Source organism: Oreochromis niloticus, linkage group LG18 (genome assembly GCF_001858045.2).
Source record: "Oreochromis niloticus isolate F11D_XX linkage group LG18, O_niloticus_UMD_NMBU, whole genome shotgun sequence".
Taxonomy (NCBI): domain Eukaryota; kingdom Metazoa; phylum Chordata; class Actinopteri; order Cichliformes; family Cichlidae; genus Oreochromis; species Oreochromis niloticus.
Genome location: NC_031982.2, coordinates 23,185,451 through 23,212,732, shown reverse-complemented (window position 1 = coordinate 23,212,732; position 27,282 = coordinate 23,185,451). Strand labels below are relative to the sequence as shown.

At 41.9% G+C, this 27,282-nt stretch overlaps 1 protein-coding gene across 1 annotated transcript; it reads left to right on the top strand.

Moving 5' to 3' along the window:
* The first annotated feature begins 23,912 nt into the window (after positions 1-23,912).
* On the top strand, positions 23,913-26,332 carry klf2b (Kruppel like factor 2b). Its single transcript, XM_003448486.5, has 3 exons — positions 23,913-24,243; positions 24,450-25,362; positions 25,496-26,332. The coding sequence occupies exons 1-3, from the start codon at positions 24,172-24,174 to the stop codon at positions 25,669-25,671; spliced, it is 1,161 nt and encodes a 386-aa protein (XP_003448534.1). The 5' UTR covers positions 23,913-24,171; the 3' UTR covers positions 25,672-26,332.
* Positions 26,333-27,282: the final 950 nt, after the last annotated feature.

The following is a 27,282-nucleotide window of genomic DNA, read 5'->3' as shown; positions in this document are numbered from 1 at the left end:
CTGTAGATTTCTCATATCCTTTTCTTATTTTTTCTTCAGTCTTAAATTGATTTTCTTAATCATTCCCATTTGGACTACTTATATAATCTGACATTCAAACTTGTACCAAGCCTAGCACCTGGAAAGTGTCAGCATTTCCTTAGCCCGTCTTCTGAGAATTTGGCATCATTAATACCCGCTGAGCCAGTGTTAGCAAGACGCAACACGAGAAGCAACAATGGAGAGAAGGCATAACTGCTAAGCTGACTGATAGCTGGAGACATTTCACATTTACTTCAAAGGGAAAAGTGAAGCAGAGATTGAAACCCGTTTATAACGGCTCATAGAGAACGCGCTGCTTCCAAAAACTGACATTTTTCTGTTACTCTACTAGTGTTTGCGTTGCTCTGTCGTTTGTCAGGAAAAGTGGAACTTTTGCACTGACAAATGAGCAATTACTTTACAAAATAAGTAACGTCAAGAAAGTTGTGTTTGTGGTTTCTGCTGCATCTTCAGTACCTGTGCCTCATTTCCCTCTCTCTTTCCTCTAATATAGCTGTATCTTTAGAATCGAGTGTCACATCTGTCGTTACCTCTGGGGTCAGGCTTGGGGCGCTGAGCCGTCTCCATGCATGAGGAGAATCCTGTTCTTACTCATGTTTATCACTGCGGTGCTGAGGAGCTGCTGATTGAGGTCAGTGTTAACCGGGGATTAACCCTTCCCTCTTTCTGGTTGACCAAGGGGTCATGGGGAGCTCTCCAGCATCTCACTCAGCTCTCTTGGTTTTACTTCTTTTGTCTTGAGGAACCTGTAAAATATTTCAACCATTTGAATAGCGTTTGTCGAGAGGTTCCCTGCTGTCGCTGCAGATGAGACCGCACCGGTTCTCCGATCTAGGAGATGCCAGGTGTCTCCATAAATTCATTTCGAGGAGTAAAGATTAGAATCTCTTTTCTTTAGGCACTCTCTGAGATCCCTACGCTGGTGGTTTTCCTACATCATTATAATAATGTTTGTCTAGGATCAACATTGCAACCAATGATATCTGAATCTTTAGCCACCTGAATTGCTAATGCTAATTCAGATAGCTAATGCTAATTGTAGCTCAGGAGGTAGAGCTAATCAGAAGGTTGATAGTTCGATCCAGTCATCGTGCCAAAGTATCAATGGGAAAGATACTAAACCCAAAGTGCTATTGGAGTGTGAATATTAGGTAGCAATAACGTAGAAAAAGTGCTTGTTTGAATTGTGTGAATGTAGCATGTTGTGTGTGTTCGAATCTGTCCAGTTACCATTCACAAATAGCTAGAAGGTTAGCTAATGCTATTAAAAACTATCACTAGCAAACCAACTTGAATAACGTAAAGTTGGCCAACAGGAAACCTAGTGTAACTTCATAATATACTTTTTATATTAACAAATGAACAAATATAACACTTGAAATACTTATTACTTGTTCAGGAAGACTTTTATATCAACAAAGGCAATTTTTTTATTCTTTCTCCACATAGCGAAGCTGTGACATCACAATAACCTGATTGGTTAATATGCTGATGCAGGAACAACACCGACACATCTGTGTGTTTGAAAAAGTGACGCCACCTAACATTTGGAGCCCATGTGTTGCTCAGTAAAACTGTCACATGGACAGGAGAGGGGTAACGATAGCTTGCATTGACTGCAAAGCAACACAGCACTTCAGATTACTGCAAACAGCAGAAAATCAGCTTCGGCAGAAAACGCTCTGCGTGATTAAAATTTACGTCAAAACAAAAAGGCTTGTTTTGAATAATATGTAAAGGATCATCAATCATTTTTTTCCCATCAGTTTTTTTTTTTTGTCCTGAAAGTGTGGCAATGGAAGCAAATAGAAAGGCATGAGTGAATTCTAATATTACATTTGGTTTCTAATTTATTACTGTGTAATTGTTTTTAAAGCGAGTTTATAGCTATTTCCGCTGCCAAACAGTACTGATGATGGTGAATTTTTTTACAACATCTTATCGTTTCTGGGCAGTTAGACATGAAATTATCGCATTAGTCACACAATAATTAACTGAGCAATCAGCAAATAACATATGGAGGCTAAAGGTCCACTGGGAGACTTTCTATGAATTGCCCTGAACTTGGTCTGAGGACACTCCAGAGCTCCCTCTGGCCACCGTGACCTCCCAGGCAGTGTTTGCTCTCTGGCACAGCATGAACATGTTTTCACTGTGGATCCTGGGCTCATAAAACACGCTAATTAGAGGGCATCCTTTAGCTGAGTGCAGCTATCAGTCAGTCATTTTATGTTTATGACCATTTTTTGTGTTGCTGTAAAACTCTGCTGAAGTGGTGTATATCAGACTTAAGGAGCCCGGGAAGAGATAAGATACATATAATGCCTCTGTATCAGCACTGAGGCTAAGCCTGTCTCTGCTGGGCTGTAACCCTTGGTCAGGCACCAACACACGCCACTGACATCGCCCACGCATGTTTCCAAAGCCAAGAACTCTGCATGGGCTTATGTAGAAGTATGTTGTTCAAAATATCACTGGCATAATCTTCACGAGCAAGCTTTGGAATCTTGAGTCAAATCCATCTTTAATGTTACAGGCAGTCTCAACTGGCAGGCAAGGTGCAAAGGAAGAAAACGATGGATTAATTAGCGTAGCAAAAAGTTGCACATTTTTACTGTACTGCATGAGAAAAAAACGACACTTCGGGTCCCATCGAGCAAGCATGAGTGAGTCACAGCAACTTGGGCAAACATCGTTGTCTGGCGTGACTCATAACCACTGACACATGGGTATCCAGAACACGTGGATGGGTGCACAGCAGACAAGCCCGGGCATAGGGTTGCAGCCATTTACACCTGAATTAATCCCTAAATCTACCTCACACCAAACCATTCTCAAGTGTGTAAACACGTGAATATGCATGCGAATGCATACCAGGCTTTTGTTTCATGCACCTTTTTTTTTTTTAATTCTTTGTTGTCTTTCAGCAGAGTGTGTGTATCTGGATTAGTTCTTCTTAGCCTTCCTGCAGCAAGATCCTGCTCCTCCACCTGCTCACATGGTCATACACACTTGTGATTAACAGCCCAGTGCAAACAGCAACCTCTGACTCATTGCATCAGCATGCAAGCTGTCTTCTGTCTTTTGGCTCTCAACACTTTCCATCACACTGTTCAAGACTTTCCTAACAAAGGGTGGGAAAACGTCCCTTGGGTATATTTTACAAAGTTCAAAGAAATGTGTGCAACTTTCTAACTTAATTTCTGCTTCTATGGCTGGTTGTCTCTTTCTTCCAGTTCCAGGTTTGGAAAAGCAAACACACCTGTCACCCAGGCAGTTATGGTAGCTTTGCATATCCTGACTTCCTTTTCGAACAGGATAAGAGATTAAACTTTTGCATTGAACAAAGGCAACATCTTCTCCAAGTTGATATAACCCAGTGTGGTGCCTAACCCCCTGTTGCATTTTCATGGGTTGTTTTCCAGGTCCTGTGATGTGCGTTTTTGCTGAACTATTTGTATGGTTACAGTTGGGCTGGATTGTTCGGTTTAGGCTGCTCCCACAGAGTGAAACAGGGCAAGCTTTCTTCATCGTGACATTAGGTGAGACTCCATGCCAAATGCTGACTGACTCTAGAACATTCAGTCCTTCCGGTTGAAGCTTTTTGTTGTATAATGTGTACCCATAAAGCTGTTAAATCATTTGGTGGAATGTGGTATTGCCTGCTGATGCCTCCAGGGCGATAAAAAAGAACAAAACCTGCCGTACACTTTTATTCTTGTGGGATAATGTAAAAGCTTTTAAAATTTCTTTCTTTCAGCAACAGCAAGAACAGGTCGGTGTGAAGGGCTTTTATTTGATTTGACGTGCTTCCACAATATTCCTGAGACTGCTTACCTCTAAGTTATTTAGCACATATTTATTTAAGTGAACCAATGTGTTCTTGGTCCCCAGGTTCCCTCAACCTATCCCGTTTAAATAATTCAACTTTTATTTAAGTGTACTTCAGTTGATAAAAATGCCTGGCCAACGTTTAAATCACAACTAAACCGTAGCCAGCAAAGTTCTCGCAGTTAACAAACGCACAATTTATAACCCATTTCATAGATCCTGTCATCAAGCTACTTGTTTTGTACTTAAATTGAGAGTAGCACTAGGCTAGGCAGGCCATGAAGTCAAGGTCAGCCAGCAATCGAAGCACATATGCTCATTTTGTTGCCAACCTGTATTGGCTGATGTCTCCTCTGTCACCATTTCAATTCACTCGATCCAGCTGGCAACTCTCATAAAGGGCTGAGTCAAGCTGCTTTGCAACCCACCTCCAACCCAAGTATTCCATTTTATGCTTTGTCACATGCGTTGGTGCTGCTGCTGGCTTTATTCTGTGCTCGGGGGATCTTGCTGTAGGGTGTCTGCACCTGGGCAGAGGGGGAGACTGTGGATAGATGGAAGATTTTTTAACTAAAGCAGAACAGGCTGTCTGCTTTAGTTTCTAAAGAGAGAATCACGTCTGAAAATTCTCACACAAGGAACTGACTGAGTTCTAATTGGTTATAATAGTGTGTGCTGGAAGCAGGTAGAACAGGTCTGTGGGCTCTGTCAGTCTCTGGCAGGACTGAAAATGTGCCCAACACTGCTAAGACTTACTAACACAAACATGTAAAAATGCTAAGGTAAGAGGAATCGCTGTAACTGTTCCTGCAGCAGACAACAGCAGACTGCAGTGAGGGGGCTCATCTCAGACTAAAGCTTAGCATATACTCAGTGCGCTCGGTGCAAATACCCAGCAATTTCTGAGCTTTAGAGTTTCAGCTGCTTGGCAGAAATTTACTAGCTGTTAGTGGAACAGCAGAAGTTAACGAAATAGAATCAAATTCCACACAAATAAAATCTTTAAATGACTTTTTCAAATGAAATCAAGCAAAATTAGGATAAAGTATCAACTGAGAGTAATTATTTTATGCGTTCCGCCCCTGTAAAGCCTTCTTTCTACGGTAAATGCAATGGTAAATCTGAGATACTTTAAGGTGTAACATTTCAGAGAAAAATAGAGGAAAAACAGCTTGGAAAGTTATGGATTTTTACAGTGAAAGTATACAGATGTAGCCAATTAGGAGGAACTTGCCCCGCTGCGCTCACAACACAGCTGGTCCATGTCAAAGCCGTGCTGGAAATAAAATATGTAGTACGTAGAGCCAAGAAACTGTTGTAGTGTAGTTATGAAAGTTATGGGGCTGATAAAGAGAAATCCTGATCAAGTGCACAAATGAAGCTATAAAACATCTGCCCCTAACATCTGCAACATGAACCGGTTATCCAGATAAATCTGACAGGACGAGTGGATGTTTCAAAATCATTTTCATATTTTGTCCTCTACAAAACTCTCCTCAGTGTACATTTCTCATCTGCTGCTGTTCTTTCCACAGAAAACTCAGCGTGGTCTGGCTGGAAAGTGTAGGTATGACCTCTTTTACAGACGCTCACAGGGTGCTCAGGATGAGTACGAGGTCCCCGGGTCCTGATACCACAGTGCTGGTCTTTTACAAAGAATAGGATACGTTTGCTCTTTTTTCCCTTTTTTTTTCCTCCAGGGTCACGTAAACATCAACGCCAGACCTGAGTGGGATCAAAGTGCTCATTAAAGAAGCCCACAACCCTGAGAAATGGCAGACCAAATAGCAAACCATGGTGGCGGGTAAAAACTAAATTTGGAACAAGGGCACGCATTCATTTCCCAGGAATGGGGTGTCTTAGGCAATTGCCATTGAGCAACGACAGTGTTTTAAACAGCAGCGTTTTAAAGCTACAGCAAAAGACAAAGTTTAGATAGATAGATAGATAGATAGATAGATAGATAGATAGATAGATAGATAGATAGATACTCAAGCTGTCTATAAACAATGTGACCTAAACCTCTATTTAAATTATTTTCTCTTATATGGAAAGAAAATCTGCATTACATCTAATTTTCATGCCTCAGAGGTGTTATAGTTTCTGCTCTTTTAACGGTTTCCACCAGCTGGACTGAAATAGTGGAAATGTTGTGTTTGTTTGTGTAACTGAAACACAAAGAGCCATCTGTTGTAAGCGGTTAAAAACACAAGTGTGATTCACAGTTGGCCACTGATTGAAATCAATCTGTTTTTTCTTTCAGGGGTTATGATCAGAATGACACTGACTTTTTTTTAAGCTGTTGCCAAGCTGAAAAGAACACTTTTGATGTGGGCTGTGAGCGAGAGCAAAAAAAAAAGACCCAAGCACAATTGTATATCACCACTTGCAAGCTTCCTAAACGCTCAATCAGAGAAATGTTAACATTTGTGTGAGGGACAATAGGTTTTCCATTTGCAAATGTAAATCACAATGACCTTGTGTAAACAGAGGGAATGAAACAATCTGGAATCATCTGTTGATTCAGATTTCTATTTGAGTCTTTGTGATTATGGCTTCCCCACCATTGCTCTGTAATTATAGACTGCTCTCCTCAGCAGCGAGGTTCACATTACAAGTGTGGTTATCGACATGTGTATGAGAGTGAGTGAGAATGTGTGAGAGTGAGTGTACGTGACAGGCATACAGGAATATAGTGCAGCCCGAGCGTGCCTGTGGTTGACCTGTTACTCTTAATGTCCACTGTGGAGGCTTAATTATCACAAATAATGCCTGCGGTGAGACTTATTATATACGGTGTGATATGTGAGTGATGACAGGTGTGTTTTTTAGTGTAGGGAAAGTAACCTATTTACTCAGGCTCTACTAATGTACTCTTTTCAAAGTTTATTAATAGCACTATAGTTAAAAGGTCTTGAGGCACTTTATGAATAAAATTCATTTTATTTATGAATAAACGCGCGGACGCACATAATAAGTCCCTACTATAGTAAAAAACTCATCCCATATTTTTGCGAGCATGTCTGGAGTCATTGCTACTGGCAACCGAGTGAAACTCATGACTTCCACAGTGACTGCTGTGGAATCGAAGCACTTTGTAACATTCTTTTGAAACCCTGTACTGGATACAAGGCAACTTTGGAAGCAAAGTATTTTACATTGTAGCGCACTGACCGTTAGACTGATGACTCGTGTCTAGAGGCAGGTTCCTGCCCTACTGCAAAAGTAAACTGGATAAGCAGAGGAAAACTTATCAATGGTTCTATCAGATCTGGAGGAATTGGGTTTGTACACATTAGAAAATTATATTATAAAGGAAGTAAGTGTTTAGTCACACATAAGGTTGCTTGTGGTAATGACAAGTTCTTAAATCAGAACATAGACTGTCTATAACAAATGGACATAGCAACCGTGAAATCCCCAATGGGCTTGTGACCTACTGTAATTACCATTACAGCCATTATGATGTTGGTTTGATTAGAGCCAGAAGTGAGCACATTCAATGACAGATTGTGAAAACAGGAACACAGCGAGACATACTATTTGCCACATAACAAGAAAAATGACTGAGTAGTTCTGGTTAAGTGTAGTAGACAGCTATCACCTACAAACACCTGTGTTGTGGAACCCACTTTTGATTTGAAGCAGCTTTATTTGTGCATAACTTCAAGTCTTAATGCATTTTAAATACTCAAGATTTATAAAAACCCAGCCCCTGTACAGGTTTTGTGGATGGATTCATTAGCTAGAGAGCAAAACAGTTTTTGGATGTGTAAACATGTAAATTTGTCTGCAAACATGTTTATTTCTGTGGTAAAGTTGGCACTATTAACTGACAAAGAAGTGACCATTTAAGGAACAGCACATGGCTTCATTTTTGTTTCATACTAAACTTGTAACTAAATACTGGAAATTTGTGCATGCTCCAGTTTTTCTGTCTATATTAAGTGCACTACATGCACCAGTTGTTGGGAGTCCTTTGTGTGTGGCTACACAGGTTTAATCCCATGGGGGAAAGGAGGAAAAAGGAACAAAAGGGTCTGTGTTTAAAAATACATGGAAAGGCATTCCTTAAAAATGGGTCTGACATGTTTTAAAAAAAATATTTCATAGACAGTACTAATCTCATAACACTCTGGCCTCCATTTACTATTAGTAAGTACTTTATAGTGAAATGCTTACATAATACAGAGATCCAGAGTTGCAATCACATATACTTTAATTTCTTCTCTTTAGTTTTTTTAGTGCATTTTAATCAAAGTTTAAACAGAACATAGAATTCTACATTACGGTGCAACAAGTTCATCAGAAATATAAACATGGCCTTGGTTTAAATGCATGAATGAAATTGTAAAGGATGATTTTTACGTGTTTTTTGTGCTTTTGCTTAAATTAAAAACTCCTTATGTTTTATGAATGCAGCCAAAATCACTAAAGAATTAAGCAAAACACTGTTTCCTCAGTGTAACAGCAGAACTTTTATAGAGAAACTCAGGCTCTCAGGTTAAACTACATTTTAACTGTGGAATTTTGATTCTCCAGAGAAGTCATCAGTCAAACGGAGGACAGGACTAAGCTGTAGCTCCTTTAAGCTCAAGAGACAGTGCCAACAGTTGCACTTTTTAACTGTAGATAGAGATATTCCCAGATGAGGCTTAGACATGCCTAGGCCCAAATGATGAATTAGGCTATTCACCTCTCCTGAATCCACACAGACCTCTGTGTGTTTTGTCACATGAAAACACAACGTTGCCTCTTGTACCTCGGGCCCAAGTATGTAAAAACAGAGGAAATAGCTGAAAGAAAAGGTGTCATTTTTCTTCATCTGAAGGAACGCGTGTCTGTATGTGTGTGAGGGTGTGCATGTACGACTCTGCTACGCAGAGTGAGAAAAAGTAAGAGGGCGTGCATGCATGAGAAACACATGGAGGGAAAGTGAGAGCGAGAAAGGGAGAAAGAGAAACTGGCCTCTAATTTGCTGATCTCAGCTGATTACATTTTCCCGTCCAGACGGTAGACATTCCTCCAACCTGTGGCCACAGCCATTGGGCCCCACAGTTTTAACTCCGCAGCAGAGCACCGTCAGAGATAAACAATCCTCGGTCTATGCAGGCCACAGAAACAGGTGGGCGTGAGGGGTGAGACTGGTCACTGAAAGGCTGAAACTCTTCAGCAACAGTTTAGAGACTCAAGAATTCAGATTTGACCCTGATTTTTTTCTCACAAACATCAAAAAGGGAAAAACGATCCCCTTGTGGTTTCCTTTTTGTTTTGATGGCTGTGAAAAATGCACGACATCTGCCCCTCAAAAAGTTAAACATCACATCTATTCGCTTCTGTAATTAAAGCCTCTGAATGTGATCTGAATGAGTTGATCAGAGCTAAGCTATAATTCCGGCAGGGAGTAAACCACTTCACACCGTTAGGTTGTCACAGGCTTGTGAAACAGCCGTCTCCCCTGACCAGTGACACGGGCGAAGATGTGACATGGCAGAGATGAGTCAGTTTCAGAGTAAATCTATTCCTCTGCATGTGTCAGTTTGTGTATGTGTTTAAGCGTTTCCTCTCCGTTTTCTCGGCACCGCTGTGCAGTGGTGAGAAAAGATTCAGATGCAGAGTAAAAGAGCAACGGATCAAATAAATCTAGCATTCATAATCAAAAAAGCAAGCTGAAGTAAAACGCACAGTATTATTAGTCAAATGTAGAAGATGAAGTGTAAATGTTTAGACTTAGTTCATAGGTCAGTATTTAAGCTACTGACGAAGTGGATTACACATTAAACATTGAAATAAGCCTCCTTGCATTTTGTAGGTTCACCTCATGCCCTCAAAGCAACTGACCCGACTGGGCATGAACAGGGGACCTCTGCTGGTTATCCTCCAGGTGTCTGGCACTGACGCATCAGAGGAGGATCCCTCAGATCCTGTGAGGTTCCTGAGCAGGGCCTCCGAGGATCCGGTTCATTCTGACACATCCCGCAGATGCTTGATCAGATTGAGATCTGGACAATCTCCAACACCTTGGCCTCTTTGTGGTGCTCTTAGAGCCATTCCTGAACAGCTTTTGCAGTGTGGAAGGGGGACAACATCCTGGGGAGAATATCCTGAAGAGGAATGCCTAAGCAATCAAGGAATAAGGGGAATACAAAGGAAAACAAAAACTTCTGTCTAAAACTACCATAAAATTGTTTTTGTTATAAGATTAAAAAGCAAGCAGATGTCAAATAAATATGTTCAAAAGAGAAACTATGATGGGAAATAATTACAATTACAAATAATAAATCAGTTGAACGGAGTCAACTTTTTGGGATGATTGAGCATGTATCAAGACAAGGAGCATAAAGTTAAAATACTCTGTGAAGGAATCACAAAACAGTGCTTGAGTTACTGTGCTTAGTTAATTTCCACCGCACGGACACATACACACAGTCAAAACACACACCTCACTCCAACAACACCATCAGTTTTTCCTCCACGAAGGCCACAAAGGTCAGGGAAACACTGGCAGCATGTCAGCCCACCCTCCCTTCTCTGCTCCTCGGCAGGCCATACATTTACTATCAACAGGAAACATCTTTCGCAGTAAAGGAAGTGTTACTCTCTAATTGGCCTGATGTGATTCACCGACCCGGCCGCGCTCAGCCAATGGGCGGGGGGTTATTTTGAGAGCTGCTATATAAGAGCAGAAGCTTTACCAGAAAGCTTAGACGGCACAAAGTTTTAACACCGACTACACGGCGTTCTCTCAGTTCAACTTCTGCAAATGTGTTAAGACTGTATATAGACGCATTACTAAGCACATCTGGTTTCGTTGTTGTTTCATGGATCCCATAACACATCACAAAACCACAGTCTAAGCAAAAAAAGATGGGGGAAACCCAGAGTACGAAAAAAAAAAAAAAACTAACCTCATTATGATTCTTCACTCCTGGCAAAAGCAGTTCTTTTCACACAGTTTATGAATAGAGAAAAATGAATGAATGTAACCAGTAGCCTAAAGTATATCAAGGCATAAATCATACACAGGCATGAAAGTGAGAGGAATTTCAGTTGAAAAAAGATTGATAGATAAGCTTTCTTTTTGCATAGGTATTGACTTTTGGAGCCGTGCCTTGTGACAGAGCTGTCACTCATGCCACAGTTTCTTTTTTTCACTCGGCACATTCCAAAAGCTGATTGTTCCTTCCAAATGTAACTTTTTTTCTGCTTCAGTGGACTGCAAGAGACATGAGAGCAGAGCCAAAAATATCATTACATAGAGGGTGACATCAGGGGAGCGCGGCCTAGCGACGGGGAGCTATGACGGAGTTCCCTGATTAGTGAGTTACCATGTCGAGACAAAGGGCCTCTGAAATCACAGGAAACAGAACAATCAAAGAGCCAGCGCACATTCCAAGAAAAGCAGCGAGCCACAGAAACACAACATGATCCAGGACATAGCTGCGTCTGAGCATCTGATGAAAGCTTTAGTTTGAGCAAGTGCGGTGAATTATTAGTAAAGAATGACTCAGAAGACAAAAAGAAATGACTTAAATTACTCAAGCGAATACATAAGGCGCTTTTGCCGATATCTTTTGTTCACATACGCCTGCTGAGAGACGGGAAAATGTAAAAAAAGACATGAAACTCAACCTTATTTAGATTAGAACTGACCCTAATTATAAAAATCTGTCTTGCAGTCTCAGTGAAAGATGTTTTCATGCACTCACAGACTCAAAACCCCCAAACCCCTCAAACTGTGGGGTCTCCCACCTCAAAAAAAGAAACAAAAACCTCCATCAGACCCACTAACTTCATCGCGATCCATTAGATCTCAGCGTGGACTCAGGAAATAACGGGCTCTTTCCCTTTCTCCAAAATGGCAGCTTTGTTTCCGCAGCACTGGTTTGCTGGATTAGAACAATTCCCCACCAGCCCATAATTTGTGGCATTTTCATAACACGACACACCCTGCCATACATTTCTATTATAACCCCAGTTTGTCTTCTGATGAGGATATTTCAGGATGAAGGATGACAGTTTATTCAGGTTTTGGTCACGGACCCTCTGCTTTTTGGGGGCTACTTTGGGCTGAGGCCTTCACATATGAGCTGCTAAATGTTAGATATTTCTCCTCAGCTGTTCAGAGGCAGGTAACAACTGGTTTGAGTTCGAAAACCCTCAGTGTGGGTGCACAAATTCTAGGTCAAAGGGAGATGAAGGAGATCTATTTTCAGTTAAATGTGCTGTTTATCTCTGTGTAAAACCAGTGGGGAGCCTCTTCCCCCACAAGTCAGGCCCACTTCTCCAACTTGTGGCATGTGTGGCTACCTATGTGATGCAGCTGCTAGATTATCTGTGCGCTCTTTGTTGCTGCATGGCTTTCCGTAGGAAGTCAACAACTTACAAAATCATGAACAGTATCTAGGTGATCGCAACTTAAATTCAGATATGCAACCTTGATAGAGAGCATCGGTAACTCATAAGCATTTTCACATGACTAATCATGAAATCACCAATGTATCTGAGACAGAGAATGTAAAAACATGATGTGCGCCTTTGTCTACGTCTTTAAAGCCAACAGCATATCTGTCAGGCTTTCGCAGTTCAATGGGGGTGAGGGGATAAAAGCCAGTTGAGAATAAATCTTGGCACTGCTGACCTCAGAGTCTGCAAAAACAAATTAGGGTCCGCATATGAGTCTCCTTGGCTCACTCAGAAACACACATATATACACAACTGGCGTACATGTGTTCCTGTTAATCTCTGATTTGAAAGACAACATCAGACATGGGCCTCTGCACAGACAGGAATGTGAATCTCTGTCATGAAGCTGTGTGAGGTCCAGACTGTTGAGCCGATCGCAGACAAAGCTCTAAAAAGAGAGAGATGCACAGATCAGGACACAGTGTTAACACAAATCTCACATGTTAACATTTAAGCTGAGCGGGAATCTTACAGCATGATGCCAGAATGGCGATTCCTGATTGCATTAATAAACAACGAATCTTCAGCTTCATTTCTATTCCATTACACCATTGCCATTACATACACTTAAGAAACTATGTTCAGATACATTTGCATAGCTGCACATGCATACAAAAAAAAAACACACATGCTCACACACTCATGTAAGCTGCAAAATGTTTACCAGCCTCGTCGTTTGCAGCTCGACAAGGTGCACCACCTTGAGTAGAGAGGAACTGTGATTGTTCACTGCAAACATGCAAGCCACCTCAGCTTGCGTTAAGCCACAACACACAAATGCTTGTGCTTACACACACGAAACACACACTTCAGGAAATTATGGCCAAACTGTGAGAAGATTCACTGTTCGAAAAACAGGAAGTGGTTACCAGCTGCATTAAACCAGAGTACACCTCGGTAATACAACTCAAAATACACTGACAACCTCCAATATATGACTACTTAAAAAGTCTAAAGCAGAACTGAGAATAATGTTCCACCACCTCCTTAAAATAATTTTTTATTTGCTTCATTTGCATGATAGACAGATGTATGTATACACAAGTACATTATCCAGGGATTCTCATTTTGCTGGGGTGACATTCTTCAACAGAAGAAAGAAGGACCACACCCATAGCATAAGAAAGACGTACTTTCACATGCATGCTTTGTCACGAGAGCGAAAAGACAACATCTCTGTACCTTTAACATAAGAATGTCTGCACTGCAAATCATGCCAGGCAGGTAGATTAGCAAAGGCTTTTCTCCTGCACTGTGTCTGAGCCTCAGGTTAAACGCAGCAGCTGCATTTGAGAATGTGACCCAGAGCTGCAGAGCTCTCGCTCCATGAGTGCACATGCATTTATGGATCAAGTGTGTTTATCCCCTCAGCCTGCAACAGGTTGAAGTACGTGACCTGTCCTGCTGGAGAGAGCTGCTCGGGCATGCTGACAGTTGTAAGTGCTCAGATGGGAACAAAAGCAAGAAGGAATTAATCGAGCCAAGAGTCATTATCTATGCGCTTAGTCAAAGGACAGCGCAGTCAAAAGGTCTCGTGATGAGCTGGTGCGAGAACAGGTTCTGACAGTTCATCTGAGCTGCAAACAAGACAAGCCTGATAAGCGCCTGAGGCAGAGCTCAGGTGAGTTTTAAGCGGTCAGTCAAGGTCGAGAGGGTGGAGACCCCAAGCCCTGCAAAAGTCATGGGCTCAAGGACACCTCGGGGTAGCGGCCAGCTTTGACCTGCGACCCTAAAAGATGCCTCCGAGGAGTGGTGACAGGCTCAGATGTCGAGCAGTGAGAGTTCCTCCGATTTAGCTCTTCTCGCTCTGTCACAACACACGCGGTTGCTAAGCACTGGGCGCGTGCGTGTGTGTTTGTGTATGCACATACTCGTACAGTCAGAGGACAAAATGATCACATATTTTGGGCACAGTTGGTTGATGAATAAGAGACCCAGTCATAAAACACCATGGAGCAGTTATGTCAGCAGTCCTTCCCTGTAGTAATAACCCCTGTCATTCACAACAGACCTGACCCTGCGCTGACTTATGACGAAAAAAATGCTCTGACAGCTCTGACGATACCGATACATGTTAATTATACATTTCTGCAGTCACCCTTATTCTGATGCCAAAATTTGACTTTGGTTAATCATCATTCCCTCGGCTATGATAAGAACCAACCCCCCGTCAGTGTTCATCCCCGTCATGAAAAGCAAATAAATTACAATCTGATCAATAGTGGGCCTCATTCAGGAAGTAAGAGAGGAGGTACAGATTAAACAATAGTTATAAGTTATTGAAGCGCTGCAAGGAAGAGGGCGAGTTTGAAGGTAACCAGTCCAGTGAGGCCCCTGAGCTATTACAGTGTAATTATACCTTAGTTGCAGCATTGAATAGGCCAGTAACCTGCACTTTGGGTCCATTTATTGAAGCCAGGTGTAGTAAATAAATCAATTAGTTATGCAGTGTCGGAAGTAATTTGACTCACTTCGCTCCTTTTGGGCGTTTTCAAAGCTATCTTTGACTTTGTGTTGGTAACTGTGTGGGTATTTTCAGTTCTGCTGGAGTAGTAAAACACTGCCATATTTAAAACAGATGAAAATGTTCCAACTGTAAACGGCTTCGAACAGATTTTAAATCAGGTTCCATCAGTGGATTGCACATAGCCACAAAAGAAACTGCTGAAAGTTGAGAGGAAACCGACATGCGGCTCAGCAAACCACTCTCTCCGTTGAGGTAGCACACTTCACACATCATGAAGTGAATATTTTGCATTGGTGTGGATTCACTCAGTGCATCTTGGACCCACCTGGTTAGTTCACAAAACCACACTACAAATACCAGTTCCTGTCAGCAGGCTAAGAGTGAAAGAAGGACACATCAAAATATGAATTCAGCGCGTGCCAAAATGTCGGTACACACCGGATCTCGTTTGTTTGACAACCACAGGTTGTTATCTTCTCCCCATTTTAGCAGCCAAACCCAAAAATCTAAATTACTCAGTTGTAGATCCACCCTGAACACCTGAACACTCCCTCTAACTGTTTTCAACTGTAAAACGTATAGAAGAGGCTGATTTAGCTGTTTTTCCACTCAGAGTTGACTCAATCATCTGTTATTTTGAACCCCCAACATTTCAGCAATTGCATGAAGCTATCTTTCAATCAAACATGTAGCCAGTTTCCAAATTACACGGTGAAAGAAAAGAAGAAGTGATACTAGGTATACTACACTAAACTCCACATATCAGCATCTTTCTTACCCACCACCCACTGTAAGACTAATGGTGTTTTATTGCAGTTTGACTGGGGGTTAATGTCCCGGTGCGTCTTTGAGATAGCATCTGCAATGTGCAGAGGATCCCCCCACACCGGTGCCACACCTGGATGAGTTACTGACTGACTGCTGAACAGCTTGCAGGAAAACATGAAGCCTCTTGCCTTTGAAACACAGAAGAGATCAGACTTCACCTGGGTTGATTTCAATTTCTTTCCAGTTCAGGTTCACAAACGAGCTGAAGGCTATTCCAGCTGCCATAGAGGGAGAGGTGGGATGCACCCTGGACAGGTCGTGAGTCTGTTGCAGGGCTAACGCAGAGAGACAGAGCACCAGTTAACTCACACAGACATGTGGAAAACATCCAAACTCCAAAAAGTCCAAGTACTGGATTCAAACTCAGTGAGGCAGCAATGGTAACCAACGTGCTGTCCAACTCCTCGAATAACCTTCACCCAATCAGCTGCCACAGTAGATATTGAAATTAAATTGGGGGAAATAATCAAACTCCTGCTGTGTTTGAAAAAAAGTGTGCAATGTAGTACTGTAAAGCAACTCCTGTGTATATCTTAAAATGTAGCAAAGCTCCAACCCCCCAGATTTTATACTTATCATCATCCACCCCACATCTCTGGTTTGTTGATTTGGGTCAGTAAGTGTGACTTTCTGTTACAGTTGTTGCTGCGTGCACATAGGCAGTAGCAGAAGTTCTCAAGATCAAACATATATTGGTTAATGTCATCAGATGAGACTGCAGTGGAGGAGTTGTACTCTCTGTGGTCGCATTAATCACATTTTCATCACATTGTCTGTAAAAAGTGACTAGGATTTAACCGACATCTCCTCTCCTCTCTGTGCTGCTAAACAGTGTGGCAATGGCTTCAACTTGTTGCTCAGTCATAATTTTGAAATCTGAATTTTCTTCCTTTCCTGCCATATTTCTGTTGCTGTTAAAGAGTTAGAGTATATAACTCATGTACAATTTAAAAAGAAAACGTTCATAATTATGCTTGTTTCTGTTAGACTTGGAGCAGACCTTCAGTTCATTCGCGGTGTGAAACCAAGCTTCGTGAGCACCTGCCTCGTTGGTTGGCTGCCCGTCGCAAACAGAAAGTTTGAGCTGTAGGAGTGTAAGGCTCAAACAACTGAAAGCAAGAGTAGGCAGAAAAAGATCTCAGCATTCAGAGCAGTTTAAAGCCCGGACCTTTGAATCACAAGAAGTACTTTCACATCCTTTTACTTTACACTCTCACACACGTATATATGTACATAACAATAAATTAAATAAAAACTGCTTTTAGTGATGACCCTACACATGGACACCTGATTTTACACGCTGAATTGTAGATGATGAGTAAGGTAGGAAATTCAAAATGCATTTGAAGTATTGCGTAACCCTGAGTTGAGAAATTTTCATATATAGTACATTTTGTCATGTAACCCTGATGCAATCTTGCCGTATTCTACTGACACTCAGCCTGACCTTTTTAACACCCTCCGATGTGAGTTTGTCACCATTTTCCATGACACTGATAGCTAATGCATTCCTGTCATTCTGGATTTCATACATTATGACGCCCACTCACAGCGTTCCATTCGTTTTACAACCTCATCCGTTTCTCAAAGGACTGAGGAATCAGCTCCCAAAAATTTGGCTCAAAGAGCACAAATCTTTTGCTTTTTAAGGGAGCCGCATTTTTAGTGTCATCCATTGAGCAAAAACACAACTCCATTCACAAGTACAGGATCTGTGTCCACTCACTGAAACAGTGCGGTTCTGTGAAAACAGACGAGTGCACTTAAGGAATGGTAAGGTGTAGGAGAGGAAATACCTGGCGCATACCTTATTCCTGGAATGTTTTTATTAGGCTTTCCACAAATGTCGCCATTTTGAAGTGTGCACACTATAAAGCGCACTGCAGGCTCGATCACTCAATCAAGCCGAGCGTGCCTTCAATGGGGAACCTGTGTCGAGGCCATGGATATGTTATTTAAACAGCTGGCACAGTTTAGTGCGGCATGTTCAAATGTGCACAGGTCTGAAGTTGTGGAACTATAGCGGGGGGAAAGCACAGGCCTACCCCAGTTTTCAGCAGTGTCATCATAACCAAAGGCTTGATCGAGCAGTTGAGTTAACCTGCTGACACTAGTCGGGTTACAAATTAGTGCAAACAGAACAGAAAAAGCACAATGCCTTCTATGCCGGCACAGTGGATTATTAATGAATACCATTCGCACATCATACAAAGTCAGTACGTGACTTTAAAAGACATGTGTGACCTTTCAGGAATTATGTTTATTTGCTTTTTGCAAGCCCTAAGTGACCTTATTGAATGAATGAATTAACATATAACGACATTAAAACCGCACATCAAACCATAACTTGTCTAAAAAACACGAGGCTTCAACGCACAAACAGACTACAATTAGCAGGCAGCTAGCATCTGTAGCCACCTTTGTCACCAATGAAAGTGGCTTAATCATTCATAACTTTAACCCTCAATACAATTTTAATGTGGTAGTTATATAAAAATTCACAATCCTTACAGTGGCCACAAAGGGGGAAATTAACCTTAAAGACCGTATCAGGAAATAAAAGCCTTTATTTCTGCTGTAAAGAAAGGGTGGAAGAAGAAGAGGTCAGAGGTGGGCAGTCCACAATTAGGAGTTAATTGTAATATTTGCTCTTACCAGTACCAGAGTATGAGGAGATTACATTAATATGAAGGAGAAGTGAATTTATTATTCATGTGACCCTCCACAACAGTCCCAGTTTTTCATGTGGCCCCTTGAGAAAATTGTCCAGCACATTGAAAAAATGCCAAGTTTTGAGTAGAGTGGTATGAATCTCATCTAACTCTAAGCAAGAGAGCTAATAAGTGTATTTTTTTCAAAGGTGGATTATGCCTTTCAGTGCTTGTGTAATACAATAAGCAGCACTTTGAATTGTTATGTGTCCACAGGGTATGTGAAAGTGTTTCAGTGCCTTTTGGAGTGGCCCACTTCATTCTCATTCTCATTTATCAAATAAAAAGCACCTTTCTTTGCACCTTTTGAGAGAGAAAGAATGAAAAAAACAACATTTTTACTGTCTGTGAAGCCATGTGTGTGTGGTGTGACGAGTTGGACCAGTATGATTCCTGGTGTTAACAGCTAATAAATTGGGGCCCATCCCCTCTGTGCTCTACTGGCTCAATTATATCCACATGTAGCCAGTATTCCTGCCATGTTAGCCCGAGTGTGCTGCATATTTTTAAAAGGTGGGTTTCCATAACACTTGCTGAAAGCTGCACTGGTTGTTGGGACACATGTTTGGGCTCTGTGGAAGCCAGTCGCCGGCTGTTTTAATGCAGAGGTGCTGTGGAGCGCAGCGGGGGCCAGCATGTGGTCTTTGTTTCTCTGTGAGCAGAGACGACAAACAGGTTTATTAGCCAGATAGAGTCGAGAACAAAAAGAGGAGCTTATTGCACCTTTGTCTACAAGTTTTCAACATTGTAACTGACACGGCAGTTTATTAAATGAACCGACGTTACGCTAATGCGGTCGAATGCGACTAATCCTGCTCTGGATCTCACATTCATTCAGGCTGTCTTGATCGGCTTTGGTTGGTTTAACTGGTTTTCTCTGTTTGTAGGTGTACAACTGAATGCAATTGATATTCATGAAGCTTTTTTTTTTTTTTTTTTTAAATAAAAGTCTTCACTAGTGAACTGCATTTTTTTTAAAAAGCCAAAGATAACAAAAACAAAAGAGCATGTGGTAAAGGTCAATAATCTTTAATCTTTAGTATCAACTTAGTTACTTAACAATATAACACTTAGGCAATGTCATGCAACACATTGTTAAAAGGAAGAAATGAAAATGATCTACAAAGGTACTGACAGCTCTGAATGGTGACAGTTAAGTGTTGCTGTGAAATTCAGCTAATTCAACAAAGCAAACTTGTTGAAGGCCCTCAGCAGCTACAGTCCAGGACTGTCTCTGGGCTGACTTTTCTAACAAATGTTTGACGGTGTCTGAAATTAGTGTAGGATTGGAGCCAGCTCTGAGAATGTCATGCCACTGGCGTGTGCCAACCTTTTCTGCTTAACACCCCCCCCCACTCCCCCTCCGAAACCCCATCCCCCCACCTTGTCCACATCCCCCTACATTTTTTTTTCCAGCAGTGGGGACGGCGAGCCTCAATGCTATCATTCTTTGATTCTGTTTGAATCTGGCCGCATGTGAGCAGGAAAAGGAGCCAAACGTGCTTCCTGAGTGTTCGGAGGGGGGAAACGCTGTAATAAGCAAGGGGGTGGGTGGTTAAAAATAACCGGGGTATATAAGCACAGAGCAGGATCCAACTCACTCTCAAACTCTCGCTGCCTCTCGCCCAGTTGGGATGTCGGAGCGGGCCCGCCAAGTCCTCTCTCTCACACTTACACGCTGTTTTTCCATGAAAGTTAACGCAGTGAGGCAGATCCTCAGCGCGGGTGATGAAGCACTTGCAGACGTGACATAAACACGATGCACGGCTGTACTCATGTCACTAAGTTAAACGGCCCAAAACCAATTTCGGCAGTGACAACATGAAGTTTCATCATGGAGAACATGAGGCATACATCAGCGTGATGAGCTAATAAACCTCATGCTTGGTGTTTTTAACATTCCCATTTGTATTCTGTCAGAAACTTGGCATTTTCAGAGACCCGTAAAGTTATCTGCCTTTCCACACTCAAAGAAATACTGGACGCGGACAGGATGTGTACAGTACTATTCTGCTGAGGTCGAGCATGTTCTCGCAGAACAGCATTGTCTCGTTCTTCTTTTGTGCTTTCTCTCTGTGAAACTGCACTTTGTAGTTCGTTTGATCTCTCCATCTTTGGCTGCACAGGGATGGGAGGTTCTCTTTAGAAATAGCTCGTCTTTATTTTACACAAAGTCCTGAAGAGCATCTTGGACAAAAACAAAAGAGGATGCTTAACATTCTCAACATGTTTTGTTGAGAAAAGTTCTAAGAGAAAAGAATAGATTTTACAGAACGACTGCCGCTGTTAATGCAACAACATGTCAGCAGCTTCATTATTCCTGAGCAACATGACAGCCTGTTGATAAGTTGATCACCTCACAGCACAGATAAGACAGCAACAGTAATAGTTTGAACAATTGTGAAATTACATTGTTGCCCAATTGTAAAACTATTGTGTAAATTTCAGTTCAGGGAAAGAGGCTTCGCTGGAAATTGTACTAATCTATACTTAATCCTGCCATATGATGACTTTAGTGGTTCCTCTTCTGCAGTAAGAGCTGAAGGTGCAGTCTTTGACTCCAAGAGAGACAGCGCTTTTACTGAGAAGTGCACTGAAACCAAGATATTTGTTTCCTTTTCCTTTTTTACTCCTGACCTCTGTAGAGTGGGGGTAATTTTCCCCACAGGGATCAACTGAGTACCAGTTCTTTATGAACTTGTTACAAATCTTTGAGTGCAACCTGAGAGATGTTTTTACGTGGGCTGCTGCAGTCATAAGAGTGTCCCGCCCATCGTACGTCCAGCATGAGTATTTGCCCGGTGCGCTCAAATGAAATTCTCTCCTCGGGTATGCACACTTCTCCACAGGAAGCGACAGCTCAGAACGAAATACAAACCCGTCTCCTAAATGTTGTATTCCCACAAGACATGCCAACTACTTTTGTTGCCTTTCACATCAATTTGCTCTGCTTCACAGACCAGTGCACGCTGAGTGAAGTTTAACGTGGGTATGGGCTGCTCGCGTATAAACGTTTCGGTCATGTTTGGCTTGGTTTTGAATCCGCCAGGTGCAGCGTCGTTGAGTCAAAGATTTTCTATTAAGCGGTGCTAGTTGAAACAAAGTATCTAAAATGTGCACTGTGAGAATCAGTAAGTCTGTAAAAGGCTTCAGATACAGGTTATTTAATAGATACAGTACAAATTCAGGGCTATTTACAGATAATTAAACGAGCCAAATTAACCTTCTTGTCTTTTTCACCTTTTTTTTTTTTTTATAAATACAAACCTTGAGCAAGAGCTTGTATAAACATAAAATCAGCAGCTGTGGCTCAGTGGGTAGAAAAACCTGATGTTTCATCCCAGACTCCTCCTGTTCAAGTGTCCTGAAAGGAATCTGTTGACATTTATGAGACATATATAAAGTATGTCGAAGTCACTGCAACACACCAGTAAATAATAAGCCACAAAAATGCCATAAAAACACAAATATTTAGCCTCTTTGTTTTTACAAGTTAAACAAGTGAGATCCAATCTTTCTCTTAGAAAGAAGGCAAATATTAATACCGCTCCCGTTAAGTGAGACAAAAGCATGTAGTAAAATGCTAAAGACAAACGCTCAGAATCAGGTCATGAAAAGTTAAAGTTCAAATGGCACTGGTGTAATATACTGTTGAGACAGCCTGTTGTTTTTTTTTTTCATATGTGGGCTTTCACAGAGTGACAAACCTTGCATAAGGTTTCTGAATTTAAACATAGTGGTGCAAGAAGATTTTAAGCAATGTCTCTAACAACTTTGAGTTCTTTGGTAATTGCCTAAATGTAATCTATCAGGCATTACAGGGCAGTAAAGGTAGCTGAGTAAGAGAGGAAGTGAGATTGCTCTCACTCTCACTAGTAGCAAAGCAGAAAAGGCTCGCGGCGCAGAGCAAGGGTCAACAACAGCGGTCACGGGTTCAGACATCAGGCCGGCTGCTGCGCTGCCACTAAAAACACATTTCCTCTCTGGCCTTACTGGACTTCTTCTGTGTGACGCACTTTCCACTGAACACACAGAGCTGACAGGGCTCAGGATGTGGAAACCTCACAGCTGAAAGTTTACTGGTGAAGGTGGTGGACATGACAGCTTGATGAGAGGTGGTGTATCTGTCATTAGAAGCTGACTTGGATCAGGTCGTCGGCACACTGAGTACTTTTGCGCTTTTTTAACCTGCTGAGGTTGAGGATGAGGTGTGTGTCTCTCTTGGGGTTTCAGGTTAAATCCTACATAAAGTACAGCTGGAGAGTACCTAAAATATAGTGTGTACTTCAGGTTGGAGTACATAGGCTTCTTTTGACTTATTCTGTGCTGCATTTTAGAGGGAAGCATTCCTTGTGAAATAACAAGTCTACATTAAACTTACAACAAAACTAGCTTAACATCAGCTCCACCTGCAGATTACAGGTAATCTAAATCATTACTCGTGCCTAATTGCCTCCACTAATCGTGCTTCACTGTGACATTTGATAAAACGCGTGCTTCTTAAAACAATCTCTTCTTTCATTGCACTATTCTATGTTGAATTGGATCCAAGGAATAAAGTATAGGCACCAGTTTTTCTAATTCCATCACAATTTGGGATAAAGTAGCACAAAAAAGTGCGGAGTCGTACCCTGCAGAAAGCCTGTCTTCATGACCTCTGGAGCCAGACGACTTCCTCGGATTCCTCCAGAAAGCAATCCCCCTTTCCTCGCAGCGAAAACCTCAAATCTCTCGGCCGAAGCAGCAACAAACACTAACGCCGATTTGTGATGCAAATGTGACCCCAATCGAAACCAGTAGCCCCAATTATGCCATTTACATGTGAACGGGGCGTTAGCTTAAATGACGTTTATATCAGGAATGGTTAAAGCGTGATAATACCCCCCTCAAAAAAAGGGGGAAAAAAGTTTCAGACGTCCCTGGCGCCTGTTTAGACAGGCCCGTTGTCAGAGAACAAAAAGCATCTTCCATTAATGATAATGAGCCGGCACAGACACCTACACTGCACGCATCTTTACTGAGCTCTTATAAAAGTTTAATAAAAACGTGTTTATTTAAATAGAAACCCCTTTAATCGAGGCTCTTGGACCAGTGCATGAGGAAGTGTGAAAGAAAAAAAAGGGTTTATAGAGGCATCGAGATCAGAAAATAATAAATATATAATAATTATATTAATAATGCATGCCACATCCAGCATATATTTTTTATTTCGTGGCAAATCTTTCAGTTTCTTTCCAGAGTTGAACCCGCTAATCCGAATCTAATTATATTTTTATTACTGTTCATCAGAAAAGCCACATCTCTTTTGTGTCGTGGTGATTAACTCGAGTACTGACAGCCTTTATTTTTAAGTTGCTGGTGCGGCTTTGCCTCCAGCAGTTTCTGTCACTGTACTTGTTCTTTTTAGATTATTACGTAAGTATATATGGTTGCTATACACTGTGTTTATAATTTAAAAAAACAAACTTCAAATATCTTGCGTCACAATGTGGGAGGGGCCGGGCTAGGGCCCGCCCTTTTCAAAGAGGCTTGGTGCGAGCCGCTCTGCCTGTCACACACAAGTGAGCAGTGAGTCTGCGCGAGCTGCTTTATAAAGCGCTAAATTTACCGAACTTTACGTTGTTTCCTGAGCTCTCACAATTGGCCAGGCGCACTCGGAATAGGGTTATAAGGTTCGGAGGACCTCCTACCACTTTTAAACTTGTTCATGTATTTGATGTGAAACTGTGGAGAAGCGACAGTGAAATAGGCGCACAGACCACTGCGCGGCTGCCGCTCAGCACAGCACGATTTTGACAAGAGAAACTTATATTACTTTACCCAACGATGGCCTTATCCGGAGTGATGCTACCGTCATTTTCGACTTTCTCAAACCAAAGAGAAAAACCCTGGGAAAATGTAAGTTTGAAACAATGTCACGTAATTGCGTGTATGTGTTTTGTGTGTGTTTGTTTTTTAAATATCCGTGATTTTGATTCTGCTTGTAATAATATAAATATCATGTAAAAATAATTTATTTGCTTCGAAAAATATATATTTTGGTTCTAAAAAAAACTTCTGCAGTCGCTTATTTCTCATCTGCTTTTTTCTCTTCATTCCTGCAGAGATGGAAGGGAGAGATGGACAAACTGGTCTCTTCGAGCTGCTCCATGCTTGAAATGGTACAAAACCTGGACAATCAAAACAAAAAGGACGACGAGGATCTGAGTAACTATTTGGATCTGGATTTTATTCTCGCCAATACAACTGGCTCAGACAGCGCGATGGACTATCTGGGCACCGCCGACCCCAACATGTACACGACTGGAAACTCTATGCCATCGTTCCCAGCAGACGACCATCGCTCCCCGCCGCCCCCGTACGGCGCCAGCCTCATGACAGAGCAACTCCGCTCCGAAGGAACAGACAGCTATGGCATTACGCGCAACCCCGGCATTCAGGGAAGATTTTATGCCAGCACGGCGCATTTCCCCCGCCCGGAGAACATCAAAGTAGAGCCACCGATGGACAGTTATGGTCCCGTAATGGGCATGGTGCCCCAGAGCTGCAGCAAAATCAAGCAAGAAGGCAACGTTTCTTGCATGATGTCCTTTGAACAGCCAAGAGTGGCCATCTCTCCCCGAGCGGCCAGCAACATGACCCCGCCGCTGAGTCCCAATGACCAGGGAGTTTCGGACTGTCAGGGACAGTTATGCCAGCCCATGAACTTTCAGCAGAAATATCACACAACTGTGGCTTTCCAGCACCACCCTCAGGCTCCACAGATGCAGATGTCCTACCACGCTCCGCATGCTGGCTTTGGCATGTATGATGAAGGTCTCAGCCTGCAGCCGGGCGCGCAGAGGGTGATGCTTACGCCACCCTCATCTCCCCTCGAACTGCTGGAGTCCAAACCCAAAAGAGGCAGGCGCACGTGGCCACGGAAGCGCACAGCCACGCATACCTGCACGTTTGCAGGCTGCGGAAAAACCTACACAAAGAGCTCGCACCTGAAGGCACATCTCCGCACTCACACTGGTAAGTTTGAGCTGAAGTATGCTATGATTTATTTCTAAGTGCGCAGTTACGCACAAAGCAGCGCATTGATCCAAAAAAATTTCCGTTTCAGCACAGCTTAATAACCCTTTTTTTTTTTATTTTGTTCACGCAGGTGAGAAGCCATACCACTGCAGCTGGGAAGGCTGTGGATGGAAATTCGCCCGCTCCGACGAGCTTACCCGTCATTTCCGCAAACACACCGGACACAGACCCTTCCAGTGCCACCTGTGTGAGCGCGCCTTTTCAAGGTCTGACCACCTGGCCCTTCATATGAAGAGACACATGTGAAGTAACCCACATAAGGACTCTGGGCGATTGGGGGGGTTGTGTTATTTTTATTACGATTTCAACTGTATTTTTTATTTAAAACATTCCTCACATGACCAAAGACGCATATTATGATATTGAATTCAAAAAACGTTTAGTGTTATTGTTTAATAACGTAGCTGGTACTACTTTGGTTGTTTAAAGCTTTAGAAAAGCTTTGTTTGCTTTAGAGCAAGCAGACCAAGAAGGGGCTGGCCCTGTATATACTACTCTCCTTTGACAGAACTGGAATGCTGTGTTTGACACAAAAGTGCCTTTCTGTGTTGTGCTACTGTAAAAAAAAACAAAAAAAAAAAACTCTTTGTGAAAGAAGACATGGCCAAAAAAGCAGTACATGTTCTTGCTGACAGGAGTGCAATGCACATACAGTTGCCTAATATGTGCAAAGACAATGTTTTATTTAAACTGCCTCAATGTCTGAATGGCCTATACTGTTTTTGTTGTTTTTTTTAATGCTTTTTGTCCATCTCAGTGTGAAACTCTTGGTTCCAGCCCCTCTGTACACTATCAGGGCTTGATGTCCTGTGCTTTATTTTTTACTTAAATTTATATTAAAAAAGTACCTGGATTTTATACTGTAAATCATGTATTTATTGTAAATATTAAAAAAAATGGAACTGAATTTTTTGGCTTGAGAAGTCTTTACTTTGCTTGCGTGCTTACTCATTCCTTATACTTGTTCACACATTTAGTTTTTATTGGATACATCCACCCACTCAACAAATGTTTCATAACTGCTTGTAAAAAGGTGCAGCAGACCTGCAGACTGTCACATCAGTTCTTCTAAATTGTACATCGAATTTTAAAACACGAGCACTTGATTTCCACTGTGATGTTTTGCAGCTGCAAGACAGAGAAGGGCAGCCGCTTGTGGGCTTAGCCTATAAATACAAACACTCCATTTCCATAATTACAGAGTGAGCCAGGAGCCGTCTGGACAGAGGGGCACAGCAAACCCTCATCAGGGAGCCCTTAGACTCCCTTTCTGATGGGTAGAAATTATAGTAGGACATCAAAGAGCCTTAATACTACAATTACACACAGTCACTCTGCACTACAGTTTCAAAGTATCCAAGTCCGTGCACATTATGGCTGCATAGTGTCAGTGAGCAGTCGTTTCGCCCGCATCAAAGAGTGCATTGAGTGCATATATAAAAGCCAGATGGCATTTTTTAAAAAGCTTAGTCTTTAAAAAAAAAACTTAATAAAACAGTTTTAATTGAATCAGTGTAACTCAGTTATTTTGTATAGTAAATTCACCTGCAGCAATAAAACGCGAACAGAGTTCAAACGCGTTTATCGACACTGAAATTTATCATATTTTAAAACAAAAAAAGAGGAAGTACACACTGGGCCAAAAATATCTACCCAGTACATGCAAATATGTCATTCTCATTTCACTTTTTTTGTTCCAATATCAAACCAGACTTCTAAGACATAAAAACAATCAATGTTCGATTCACTCTAGTTTTACTTCGAGAACTACATTTAGAAAGAAGCATTGCAAGAACAATTAAACTAAATCCACCCTTCATAACAAGTCTATGCAATGCTCAGCCCCCATTTCTCAAG